General features: G+C 36.5%; 1 protein-coding gene across 3 annotated transcripts in view; it reads right to left on the bottom strand.

Moving 5' to 3' along the window:
* Positions 1-1,714: 1,714 nt before the first annotated feature.
* Positions 1,715-14,213, bottom strand: part of LOC128211841 (transcription factor COE3-like) — a 31,384-nt gene continuing 18,885 nt past the window's right edge. Inside the window, exons 8-16 of one of the 3 annotated variants that reach the window (XM_052916929.1) lie at positions 14,069-14,189; positions 10,763-10,825; positions 7,197-7,327; positions 4,691-4,817; positions 4,320-4,408; positions 3,883-4,063; positions 3,423-3,560; positions 2,855-3,090; positions 2,567-2,663 (exon numbers count right to left, since the gene is read on the bottom strand). In XM_052916929.1, the coding sequence (XP_052772889.1) occupies positions 2,658-2,663; positions 2,855-3,090; positions 3,423-3,560; positions 3,883-4,063; positions 4,320-4,408; positions 4,691-4,817; positions 7,197-7,327; positions 10,763-10,825; positions 14,069-14,189 (1,092 nt within the window). In that variant the 3' untranslated portion in view covers positions 2,567-2,657. Of the gene's footprint in view, positions 2,664-2,854; positions 3,091-3,422; positions 3,561-3,882; positions 4,064-4,319; positions 4,409-4,690; positions 4,818-7,196; positions 7,328-10,762; positions 10,826-14,068; positions 14,190-14,213 lie in introns of all 3 variants that reach the window. The other 2 variants (XM_052916931.1, XM_052916930.1) reach the window with 2 other exon arrangements.

Raw genomic sequence — 14,213 nt, 5'->3', positions numbered from 1 at the left:
AATAACTTTATTTGAACAAAATGTAACCAGCATTAAATAGGCGGGAGAAGCCGGTTTAAACATAATTATAAAAATCACGCAATTCGTTTTTCCTTTGGAACATTATGAAGTACTTGTATGCGAGTTTGCTCTAGGCTATTAATCTGAATAGAAGTAGTTCATGTAATTATAAAATCTATCAAATATTCATCGTACACACAGCAAGGCCAAAGTCATACCCAATCACCATTATGTACAGAAGTAATAATTCATCATTCGTTCTCGCGATATTTTTATTTTACGTTGGAACAAACGCAAGACTAGCGGTGCATTTTATTTCTAACTCGACTATAGGACCTTATGAAAAATTCATATTCGTCATAGAAGCACTGTCCATGCTCCATCACGCGTCTTCACGGCATATGGCAGGCAGCGTTAAGAGCCGAATAATGACCCGCGTTATCGATAGTCAGGCTTCTGGACAGCTGAATATTTTATGACGAAAACCCCAACTAATTACTTTTCTACGGTTACAATGTTTTGCACTACAACAAGTTTGTAAGTAAATTTGCTTCGGGCGACTGGTTCTGTTTCCGTGAGTGATGGAGGCATCGAACAGCAAAATACTAGTAGGACGTTTCCCTTATTAACTTTGTACAACTTTTTCAACATCGCATCAACCCAACACACATGCGTTACCACAATCATGATGATGTTTATTAATGCAAACTTTTCGGCGCTCAATCAATCGATCAATCAATTAATAAATATATTTATTTCTTACCTGTTCGGATATATGCATGTTATAAAAAGTTACAATTAAGGAATGCAATGTCATTATAACATGATTGTTTATTTGCAAAGTATTTTAAATCATTATAGATGGCCAACTGCATCGGTTAGCAACTTAATCATTCTGACAAAGTCTCATTGAAGACGCCAATTCTTAGACGACCGCGATGACACACCTGTAGGTTTTGAGTAACCGTACCAATATGATTGCCCTCGAGTTATAATGTTTTAACTCTATCCTGTTTATATGTAATTTTCCTTTATTGCAGTTTTTCTCATGGTCAAATGATGTTGGACTAGACTGGCGCAATATTAGGCTACTGGGTTTAACCCTGAGACACACTGTCTTGATTATTTATTTGGTCCTGTTGAAAGACAACAGTCTTCCAGCTACTAAATTGGTTCCTTTATTGATGGTTGTTGATTAAATTAAAAATGTTTTTATGATATATTCATCGACCAGGTCATTAATTTAAATCGCTCGTCTTTCATTTGTCATAATTCGAATCTCATACTCAGTAATATTTACATGTTAACAGCTGTTTTATGTCGAAGGTGTGTGAAGTAAGCCCGGTTTTCTACGTAAGCATTGCACTAAATGCATCCACATAATGCGTCATGGGCAAGGAAAATAACATGCAAAAATATTCGACCACAGGGTACGGTTTATGGAGAGCCTTTGAATAACAGCTCTTTATTTGAACGTGTTCGAAATAGTTGTACTCTCCAAAGAAAATTTTTACAATTCATGGTCCAAAATGGTGCATTTTTGAAAGAAAAGGTAACTTTGGACGATTTTAACCCCAAGCACTGATCTGCTCTTGTATAACAGGGCAATGATTTGGAGGACTTATGATATGGAAATGATAGTTGTTGCATTTACTGGTATGAACAAAAGCACGCAAGGCTAAATTTTGTTATTTATTTTAGAAATTTTATTTATATGAATATTTCAATAAAATACAATAAACAAAATACATAAAAAACAATAATTATTCCATATAATTAGTAATAAAACATAGCAAATCTTCAACGGACTGAGAAAAATGACATGAAAATCTACCCATTTCTGGATATATACTGCAATAAACATATGTTTAATTTCAAAAGTAAAACATAAACTGTTCATTAAACTCTGTTTAGCTTGCGCCACTGAAAGTGAAAACTGGTTTGAAGTAATTTCCCCTTTTAATGGCATTAATGTTTATCGAAGTTATAGTATATAAACACGTTTAAAATATGTTCCCTATTAACATTGAATTCACCATGAGAAAGTTATATGAAAACATCATTACAATAACAATAAACGACTAGATGGATAGCACTGTATTCCATGCGACGAGTAATGATCGAGCACTAACATTAGCGTCCATGTCATAATCATAATAATTTCGTTTCAAAACTTAAAACGCATGATTTCTGACCCTGGAGACAGTGCATGTATGAACGGCAAGATAGCACATATTCTGTAGATGACATGTCCGATTAAGCTTCAGAAGAAGTCATATCAATTTTCTACCCAACATGGCCGGACAACTGTTGCCGTTATATCTAATAACATCATTCATGTTAATATCGTTTCGCCTTCCAATTATCTCCCTTGAAAGACCAACACTTCACCATGGCATACCCTTTGCCAGGAATAGAAACTCTTTCACACTTTATCATTCACTGTACACGCGTACGTGCGATCAAATCATTATCCGCTGTCCTCTTTCTTGTCTCGCCTGTATTGTTACAGTTCAACAATATAATTTACGGAAGACAATTCAGGCCACTTCATCATTTCGTTGGTGACACTATTGAGCTTCCATAAGGTTGCGTTGCGTTACAAGGTTGTAAGGCGAACGGATTCATGGCGGAAAACGGAGACCCAACAAGTCCACTCATTCCTGCAAACAATAAATATCAGAAATTATTAAAAATTGAAATTATCGAAAACAAAATGGCCTCCGGATAAATCTAAATTGAATGCATTGAATGTACAAGGAAGTCATTTTCAATGTGCGCATTTACTTAAGAGAAATGATGCAGATTACATTTTTGTCATTTGTTTTGTTTACAAACGGATATGTACACCTACATTATAGAACGTATGTGTCCATCCAGCTTGTAATCCCGCCATGCCAAAGCTACTTGGGTGAGCATGCGCACTGGTCCCATAACTCATGTCATTTCCGGTTAAACCGGTTTTGACAGGGGCAAATGCACTTTTCTGTTTTGAATTTGGCACCAAAATAGGTGCATGAGAATAAGACAGAATTCCTGAGTTAGTCCCGGTGTTAGGAAGGGGGAGGTTGGATGAACTAGTTGTGACCCCTGAAGATAGAGAAAATACTTCTGAAACGTCTGTTTGCTTTTGTTCAATTTGTTGTTGCTGTTGTTGTTGTTTTGTAATCTGCATCATTTCATGATATTGGCATTGGACTTAAAAGTTGTCGGCATTCGTAAAAACTTATTCTGACGTATTTAAACTCTAAACTATCATTACGATACGCATGGTTGAATATAACATAGTAAAATAAGTAAATACTCAATACAGAACTGTACATGACTTGTATGGTATTTGTGATAGATTGACATGGACTTTTGAATGAAAGTTATATGATTCTGCATATTGAACCTGTCAAGACACTTGAACCAATCCTTACCCATATTTCCGAGGCCACCAGCGCTGCTATGGTAACCGTTCATTGTGGAGCTGTAGGCGCTACCGTTACTGTGAGGGGTGGAGCCCGTCGATCCGTACCCCCGGGGAGACACGCTCGAGCTCTGACCACGGTTGTAACCTGAGAACGACGTGAACACAAATGAGATTGATAGCTAGGTGCGAGGTTTAAGGTGTAGTTTTTAGTTTGTTGGAAGTGTAACATGGATATTTGCAAAACACTCTTAGATATATTTAACCAAACTTCGCATAAACAAATATACACAAATGTCGAAATTGAGGCACACTTTCATTCATTTTTGTTTCCATTATACTGATAGTTATGATTTTACTTAACTAGCGATTTGAGACGTTTTAGAAGTTGGAAGAGGCGCAGTAATTGTTGCTGTCGAAATTGTGAAAAATACTCTCTTTGTCGGTGTAAAGAAAAGTTTCAAGCTCACCGTCCTCCCACTGTCCGTTCTCCTGTACGCTGACGGCGAGCTGGCCGGAGTACGTGTTGAAGCCGGTCATGGCCGGGTTGTTCATGGGCGGTGACCGCGGGGCCGGAAGTGACAGTTGGTTAGGGTTCCGCATACTGTACAACGCCTCCGCAAGGTCCGCCGCGCGCTTCAGGATGATTTCCTGTGGGTGGGATATTTTCAGATGTTATAAGAGTACGCAAATCGTTGAATATTTTCTCAATCGCGAATAACAAAGAATATGCAATATGGACATCCAGGTCGGATCGGCTCGGATATAATATGAAGAAGAATCGGGGGGGGGGGGGGGGGGGGGACGTTAACACGTTAAGACCTACTAATCGAGTGACATTTCTGAAGGGCTATTGTGTATTTTGTGATTTTGTATTTTCATACTACATAAGGATGTCCCTATGTACCTTAGGAAGTCGCTCTGGGTCGCCCGGATGCCTGGGGATCAGCTTCATAAGACGCTGGAAGCCGTAGTCTATGGTGGGCTCAGTCAGTGCTGCAATAGTCCATATAAATGGTTAAATATCACATATATGACATGCAATTGTACATACTTAAACATCAAAACGTATCTGTTCACGTTCTAAAATGATAAATGAAGCCCAAAACGAACTTGATTGTATATTTGTTGCAATTTATTAAACTACCCGTAGTATAGCCTTAATTAATCGATTTCAATGGCGTTGTGCAAATACTAAAGTTGATGATAACTTTGAAATAAACATAGTTACGGTCTTAAATAGTGTTTTGAATACATAACAATGTACAGATAACTTACATGTGTATACGAATCTACCGGGCGCTCCCTTACAGAACTGTTTTGACTTGTATGATAACGTCACTTCAACGACGCCAGGGATATGACGTGGTGGTGTCTGTACCTTTATGGCATGTGACGTCAGCAGCTGAAATGAAAACAGACACGTGAGAAAACAGTGACAGGCAAATAAAAATCTAAACATGTTTATAAATGCTTCTCATAGTTCTGAATTTGCCATTACATCCGAGTGAACCATTGTCTCTGATGGATGTGGCCCCCAGAAAGGTTTTCTTACGATATTCACTTACACGGTAACGTTTCCAGTTAATGCTGTCTAATACATCGGGTGTCATTTAATAGGCGAGCATATGCTTCAATATTGTCTCAATTAGCTAATTAAAGAACAACATTCCCTACTGTCATAACATTAGAGTAGCTCACAAAGTGCCATATTCACAGTGAATCATGGTCGTAGCCCCCTGTTCTTTGCACATGATATATTGTTTCTAGCGCATCCTATTGTCATATAGTGATGTAAAACCTTCGGTAAAATGACTATTTTAAAATTTCAGATACAATTCCATTAGGGACCTAAGAGCTTCTTTGAATGGTGGAATAGAACAGTCTGATTCTATGATCGCTTTGGAAACCATTAACGTAAAATTAATTACTCTCGTATTCAAATAGCAGCACACGTTGTTCCGGAGAATGAGCCATGATTAATAGATGAATTGAAGAGCTGGATTGTGGCGGACAATGTTTTCTTCTAAAGTGTATACGCATGTTCGCACGGTGAATGCCGTAGGACGCAATTGTTTTCAAAAACACAGAAGACTTATTTCATTTGAATATCAGAGTTTTGAGCGATATATTCATTCTCATTCATCAGAGGTTTGATAATGATAAATCTATGTTGTACGCATAGCATCATCACTCTGGTGTATGAGAATGGTCGAATTATGATTATGCAAAAAGTATACGCCAAACAACCCTTCCACATGACTTCACATACAGTCCGATCAGTGATTAAAATATTTCTTGCAAACATTCGTAAAAAATCATCTTATATAATATCTAGTGTTTGTTATACTGTTTCCAAGTGGCAACATTAAAGACCAGAATAAAATAGTATAAGATAGGTTCATCCCAACCCGAGCGTGTGGTGTTTTGTTGAAACCAGGTTTACCGAGTTTCCACAGAACACCCTGCGCGAGGATTGGGGTGAACCTATCTAACAAGAGCGGCTATGGAAGATGCTGAACAAAGTAGTGTACAAATGTATTTGTATTGATTTTTTTCCTGACAAGAAAAGGCCAAATATAGTAAACAATAATTAAAACTTTAAACAAAACGCATGGAATATGCTTTTTGAACCAGACCGTACTTCTGCAGGAACTAATCCACGTGAAATGAACTGCGCGAGGGAAGGGATAAAACTCGAACACTGAATACGCGAGCATATTTAGACTTCTTTTATCCGATAAACAGAAAATTGATACGAAAGTAATCTCCATTATGATGTAGAAATGAGAGGATGGTAATGTTTAGTTTTTCATTACAGATTTCGATATCTGCTGTGGAGTTGTTCGTTCCAATGAAAGGACATTGACAGATGAGAAGATCATAATTCTATTTTTTATGTTTTACGTTGAACAGACTTCAAACAACATTCTGTTTAGAAAACATACCAATAATTTCACTTGAAATAAATGGAATCTCTATATTTTTTTTAATGGGTATTAATTATAAAATATAATATTAAGTGAGAACGAAAATGGTGTGGTCGGCAATGTTTGTACAATAATCTATCGTACTTGTATTCGTCTACAGCTTTAAAATTCCAATTACAATAAAACTCGTCCATCGAAATGAAAATATTCAACGGTTTACTACAATTGCGTGCAAACAGATGACAAGCAGACGACAGCGCGCGCTGCTATGACTTCCGGAAAAATCAATGACAGTTTCCGAGTGTCTAAGAGACCGGTTTTCATCAGTTACCGTTTTCCGGGTACTTGATTCCGGGTTATTGAAACGCAAATCTGTAAAGCGCGTTAATGACATTGATCTGTAAACGATACTATACCGGGGGAAGATTAACTTCTGGCGAATACAGGCAGAAACACATGAACTGTTTCGCCATCATTGTAACTTCTATCAACGTAAGATAATCGGAGTCCTGTATGATTTACGTGTACACTTTAATTTTCCTGGCTAAGGGTTTTTGGTTAAACTGTTTCGTAACGTTGAATGTGATTTATGTATTTAAAGAAGATGGTGTTGGAGACTCGACAACGCACAGTCTGATATAATATAATGTACGCCAATAACTGTCTCCGCGCAATGCTGTCAATTTGGTCAACACAGCCTTAACCAACGAATTATTCATTGGAGTGTCAGTGTACCAAACATGACATATTGAAAATACAGTATATTATGATATAAGTATGTTGTCGAAATTTTGCTAAAAAAGTATGCATATACAATACATATGAACTCTGTGTTAAACGGGGAATCCCCTCACCTCGCTCCAAACAAGCATGGTCCCGAACACGATCTGAAGCCCGTCGAAGAAGTTATCGCCTATAATGATGACGGTGGTGCCGCCCGTAGTCCACCCCTCGCTCGGGCAGATCGCCTTGATGCACGGGGTCGCTGTTGGGAGAGAGAATAGACCGGGGTTAGGGGGAGGGGAAATAAGGAGTTGGTCTGTGTATGATATGTTGTGCTAGAAGTAAATATTGATTGTCGGTTTCAAACTGTTTTAATATGGATATTTAATGTTCATATATTACTAGATGAAAGCTGTTGAAGACAATTTCAAAGTTAATGACAATTTTTCAAACACAAACATATTGTCCGAACGTGTTCAAAAATACGTTTACATCAAGGCAGATGAAATACTTTGACCAATGTTGTCACAATGTCAAAGGAATGTCTTTAATTTTTCTCGACTGCTAATGATCTCGTGCTCCCGGAAACGCTCAAATGAGTAATCCTGCTCTAAAATACTTCACAAACATTGATAACTCATTGATTGACTTCAAAACCATGACTCTTACATATTAGTTTTGTAAACATCATACAAATACACGCTTATGTATTCATTATTATGTCTGTTGTAATAAGAATAAACAAGCATTAGCTAATAGGCAGCATGCATTACGTACATACACAACTAAGTTTCTAGTGTAATAGACTAGATACGCACTAAGTCTCTAGTGTAATAGACAAGATCCACAACTAAATCTCTAGTGAAATAGACTAGATGCACAACTAAGTCTCTAGTGAAATAGACTAGATGCACAACTAAGTCTCTAGTGTAATAGACAAGATCCACAACTAAGTCACAAGTGTAATAGACTAGATACACAACTAAGTCACAAGTGTATAAGACAAAATAAACAACTAAGTCAATCGTGTAATAGACTAGATTCACAACTAGGTCACAAGTGTATTAGACTAGATACACAAAGAAATTCACAAATGTATTAGACAAGATACACAAGTCACTAATGTAACAGGCTTGATACACAACTAAGTCTCTAGTGCAATAGACTAGATACACAAATATATCGTTAGTGTTATAAACTAGATACACAAATAAATCACCACTGAAATATATACTCGATACATATATAAGTCACTAGTGTAATAAACTAGATCACAACTAAGTCACTTGCGTAATAGACTAGATCACAACTAAGTCACTAGAGTAATAAACTAGTTTACAACTAAGTCACTAGTGTAATAGACTAGATCACAACTAAGTCACTAGTGTAATAGACTAGATCACAACTAAGTCACTAGTGTAATAGACTAGATCACAACTAAGTCACTTGCGTAATAGACTAGATCACAACTAAGTCACTAGTGTAATAGACTATATCACATCTAAGTCTCTAGTGTAATAGACTAGATCACAACTAAGTCACTAGTGTAATAGACTAGATCACAACTAAGTCACTTGCATAATAGATAAGGTACACAAATAAGTCACTTGAGGACTAGACTAGACTACAACTACGTCACTAGTGTAATAGACTAGATGCACTGCACAACTAAGTCCCTAGTGTAATATACTAGGTACACAACTAAGTCACTTGTGTAATATACTAGATATACAACTAAGTCACAAGAGTAATAGACTAGATACACAACTAAGTCATTAATGTAACAGACTAGATACACAACTAAGTCACTAATGTAACAGGCTTGATACACAACTAAGTCACTAATGTAACAGGCTTGATACACAACTAAGTCACTAATGTAACAGGCTTGATACACAACTAAGTCATTAATGTAACAGACTATATACACAACGAAGTCACTAATGTAACAGGCTTGATACACAACGAAGTCACTAATGTAAAAGGCTTGATACAAACTAAGCCACTAATGTAACAGGCTTGATACACAACTAAGTCACTAATGTCACAGGCTTGATACACAACTAAGTCACTAATGTCACAGGCTTGATACACAACTAAGTCACTAATGTAACAGGCTTGATACACAACTAAGTCACTAATGTAACAGGCTTGATACACAACTAAGTCACTAATGTAACAGACTAAATACACAACGATGTCACTAATGTAACAGGCTTGATACACAACTAAGTCACTAATGTAACAGGCTTGATACACAACTAAGTCATTAGGGAACAACAATCATCACAGGTACAACAGCAACAACAAAAGAAACAAAAATAGTGCAGGAGAGTTAGGAATGACCCATGGAAAATACTTCTGTGATCACATCCGCTTAAGATTTGTAACTTTTGTCAAAACCCAACACCCTCCCCAACTATATTACTGCCATGCGGGGAAAACTGTTCTACCACAAACGGAACTGAAAATTATATTCTACTTTCAACACAAGACATGGAAACAATCACGTAAAGATCCTCATCATTGTGTAAGCTTTAAGATGTCAATTAAGGATATGTTCACAATTTACTATTATCTTTTTAATAATTGCTCTTTTTGAATTGTTGATACTGGTATTCGACTAAACTGATTGAGTACATTATGAATAAACCACGTGACTGTTAGTTTCCATCCTGTAAAAGACATGCAACATGATATTAAAATGTTCTAACAGAATGTCCAGCTAAACATACTAGGCGTTACATTGTCAAACAGTTCAAGTCATAAGGACGAGTGTTTAAACCTCAACAAGAAACATGAATTCATTAAGGACACTAAGGTGTTTGATGAGAATCTTTACCTTCCCACTCTGAACGTTTATATTGTCATGCCATTGACGAAACCATATCCAAATAAAACCATCGTACATTGACAACGCTCGTGCAACATGGTGTTAGTTCGGGCCCGTGTTAGGTCACAACCACGTGTTCAAACTCGCCTGTTACAACCATGAGGACATTGACATTGTTTCTGCCTTACAACAGTATGTGCTACTACACCTAATCAGCATAAAACCCTTGGTAGTCACCCCTAAACATCCCCAGGCCGGCATACGTGGCCAAAAGTCAAGCATAAAATTTTGAATGAATGGCAACCTCGTTATTTAAAACAACAAACTCTATAATTTCGTTTCCTGAACCAATGGACACAGAGTTATATGTTTTAAAAATCACTGGACACAATGCAATACACTTTGATAACTATTTTCATTATATTAAAGCATGGCCATATTGCAAGCACCCTCAGGGTTTGGTGTGCAGACATATGTTCAAAAGCGTGAAACAGTGTCTAAATCCCTGTGAACCAATCAGATCATTCTCGGCTATTGTTTTAAAATATACCTCGGAAGTAGGACGCCATATTGAAAGTAGACCTCTATAATACAGGGTAAATACATAGCTTACAAGGGTTTATCAATGTTTATACCGTTATTCTAATGAAAAAGAGTTCATAATTAGGTAGATATACATTTTGAATGTAAAACATAACTAATAGTTAATCAAAACATCCCTAGAATCTGGTGTTTACTTTCGAGGTCCATTTCCGAACTATATTTATGAAGAATGTCCGAATGCTCTATGGTTGTAACAGGCCCATGTAGGGAAGGGCAGCGGGGAAGCAATGCTCAATGACAGGTACGTTTACTGTTACTTACAAAAGGAAAACTGGCCCCTGAGGTACTTTCCATGGGTCCCTAGATAGGGATCAGCGAGATAATCTGGCAACAATGAAGCAGTGTGCTTAACAAGTCGTCAAACATTGTTATGGTATGTGGGGCATGCGAAAATAGCGAAACATGTCTATCCTTGAAAAATGCAAATGCATTCACATTAGTGCGAATTTAAACAGACTGGTCGTCATTTGAGTAACAGTACATTGACAGCCTGGTTGTCATTTGAGTACCAGTACATTGGCAGACTGGTATGTGTGTTAACTGTAGTCGTTCAAGAATAGACACATATTTTAAACAGAGATGTTTATGTAAATTATTTTTTTAACCATTTTTATAAGTTTCTTTACAAAGCAATACAGGAAACTACCTGAAAGCAAATATTACAACGAAAATATATCACTTTTCCCTTGTTCCTTTGTTCATAAATCCAGTCATACATTACTGTTTTTAGTAACGTTTTAGCTTTAAAGTTAGAATGTCCTGAAACTGATTTTATTGCAAACTAACGGTTTGACGCTCTTCGCGAGACCATTAAATACCACGACAATAATTTCATAGGGCCAGCATTAGGCGTAATTCCTTTTTTCTGGAATGTTTGATGGTTTGTTTGTTTACACGATGTTATTTGCTATTTGATCCTTCGCAAATATTGACACTCAATCTAAAAGTGAAAAGAAGCACTCCGAGTTCAAATATTGGATCGTTTTCAAATAGTAATTCGTGATCTCGTGGCGATAGTAAAAAGTTAAAGCTTTGCTTTCGATCAAAAAGTGTTTCTCAACTTTCCTTTCTGAAGTTTTTTGCTAAAACACTCAGTCCCCAATATCTCAGAATATCTTACGCATGACAGATTTAGTATGTTTTTTATTTAGCAAAATTACTTGCTTATACTTAATTTAACATAACAAAAAGTAGCATATCTATTTGTTTTATATCATCTTTAAAACAAGAACCTGTAAAGGTATCAAAACTCATTAAAATGATACAAATACACAACTCAAAAAAATACAAAAAATAGTAAGCTTAGCTTAATCCTGTTATAATAGACTCCATTGCTCAACAAATCAGGGCACGTTTATTTATATTACCCTGAAATGGTTGGTGTTTTCAACAGATATCTAAAACGTTTCCCTTTATTGCTTAAATCATTTTCCACTCGTAAGTGATTAGTGGACGATAACGAAGTAGTCGTACATAAATGTAACAATATACATCGATATCCCATAATAATTTAAGTGCGGCCTAATAACCGACGCGGATGAAAGCAGTTTCAAAGGTCGGGTCCCAGATGGGGAGTTATTATGCCAGATGGGAACCCGTGATTTCTTGCAGAGCCCAGATTGTTTCCAAACACGGCTCCCAGACATTAGATCTTTGTCGGCCTAACACATTCTCGTTAGAAGAGGTCACGCAATTGATTTCGCTTTAGACTAGCAGGCCAGTGGGCGGAATACTCGATCATACTTTTTTTACTCATGTTTAATGTATTTTGCTATTAATGGTAGCATATAACTTTATACTGTATTTCACCAAATATACCAGGCCCCAATTTCTCGAAACTTCTTAAGCTTAACAGGCTTAAGTCGCTTATTTCAATAAGCCAAAATACATACTGAAAATGGATTTTGATAAATGAAAAATGGTTTATTCTGATAATCATACAGATTTTTCCTACATAATTTCTAAAAACTCTTGAAGAAGTAAATATAACACATTTTATAGAACAACAAAAATAGTGAGATTAACTTAATCCTGTTATAAGGGACTTAAGAAGTTTCGAGAAATTGGAGCCAGAACGATGTTATTTCGTATATGCGTTAATTGTCGTCTGTGTAAAAACCATTAAAGTTTTTTTTTTAATTAAATGCAACGGTCAGTGAATGTGTTTTCATCGAAAGATATAGAAAGGTTACAATCAAACTGAACAGCAGATTATTGGTGCACCGTTATTAAATTTATGGCAGAAGATGTTGAAATCAAATTAATGAATTTTTTTGGAAAATATTTAGATGACGTATAACCATAATTTATATGGTATTACATTTAACCAAATAAACAATGAAGTATTTTGCGCCTGTACTGCACAGAAATCTGTTGTGTTTTTTCATAGTTCATTGGACCGATCGGTATCGCTTTGATTTAGTTGGATGTGACCTTCTGTCGGCCCTTAAATGACCGGATGAATAATGACCTGATGGAATCGAGGAAATTCCTCTCGCTTAAAGCTTAATGGGGCCATTGTTCAAACATTTTGCAAATAAAGAAATCATTGACTATTTTACCAAGAAAGAAACCACTGCCATTTGCACACTGTTTGACGTTCATTACCATATGACCATGGACATTTTAAGATGTGATAGTAAATAAAATAATTTTGCTAAAAGACATCGTTATTTATTTCCTATTCTTCCAAGTACGGGTCTTCCTTCAGATCAAAACTAAAGCCTTGCTAGGTTGCGAAAGCAAGGGTATCACAGTTACCGTTAAAAGTCAATATATCGGATATTGATATTCCCATCCGGAATGAAATAACTGTATGGTAGCCCGTGTGGGTCCCTCTCAGAGTGACAGATGTTAGAGCAGGCTGGTAATTTAACGCTTTTCACCCAGTTCCGCATCATTTCACACGCCATTACACAATGCTTTAAACCAACTTTTAGAGCGTTATTAATACTGAGAACGTCCATATTACGTTACAATTTCATTTTTTTATTTCCTGTTTTTATTACTAAATGGCATAATAGTAATAGTCGCATACTTAAGTAGAGTGGATAAAGCGTTTAGTTGAAATATACCTCAACGAAAATAAAGCGAAACATTTCGAAAATCAATACATCAGTTCTCGGCAGAATGAACGTTTGAGTTATCATGGCACGCTTGGTGGTAACGGTTTAACGGTACAGGGTTAATATTTTATTTAAAGAGGTGTCGCTCTCCTTTAGCATCCATCCGACCATCAATGGTCCCTAGCCTTTTGATATCGATGCCTTTAATTTTAGGTTATACATCCCCAGTTATGTCCCTTTGTAAGACCGTTGTTTATGTTATAATTTATTTCAAATTATCTTTAGGCAGACTTAGTATTTTCAAAATCAACGTAATTATCAAATACTGAAATAACGTTACCTTTTTGTGTCTAGATACAACCTAAACAGTTAAGTAAACATATAAACTTGGCTTAAATTTGAAACCTTTTAATTCACTCATTTAAGATAATTGAAAAACAAATGTTTGAGAAGATCGTGCACAATATGCAAAGAAGAAACGTTTTATAGCGAAAGTACTCACCTCCCTCAGTGGGATCTAGGCGCCTCGCCCGCCGCCCGTGTTTGGAGTTGTTGTGGACGAACATGTTGTCTGACACGGACAGGAGAGGCCCGTCCACCGCCACCGTTGTAGTAACGGACACCTAGCGTGCAAATAATAAAAGAGA

Source organism: Mya arenaria, chromosome 12, assembly GCF_026914265.1.
Source record: "Mya arenaria isolate MELC-2E11 chromosome 12, ASM2691426v1".
In the NCBI taxonomy this organism is placed as follows: Eukaryota; Metazoa; Mollusca; class Bivalvia; order Myida; family Myidae; genus Mya; species Mya arenaria.
Note: the sequence above shows the minus strand (reverse complement) of the source record. Positions and strands in the feature narration are given on the sequence as shown.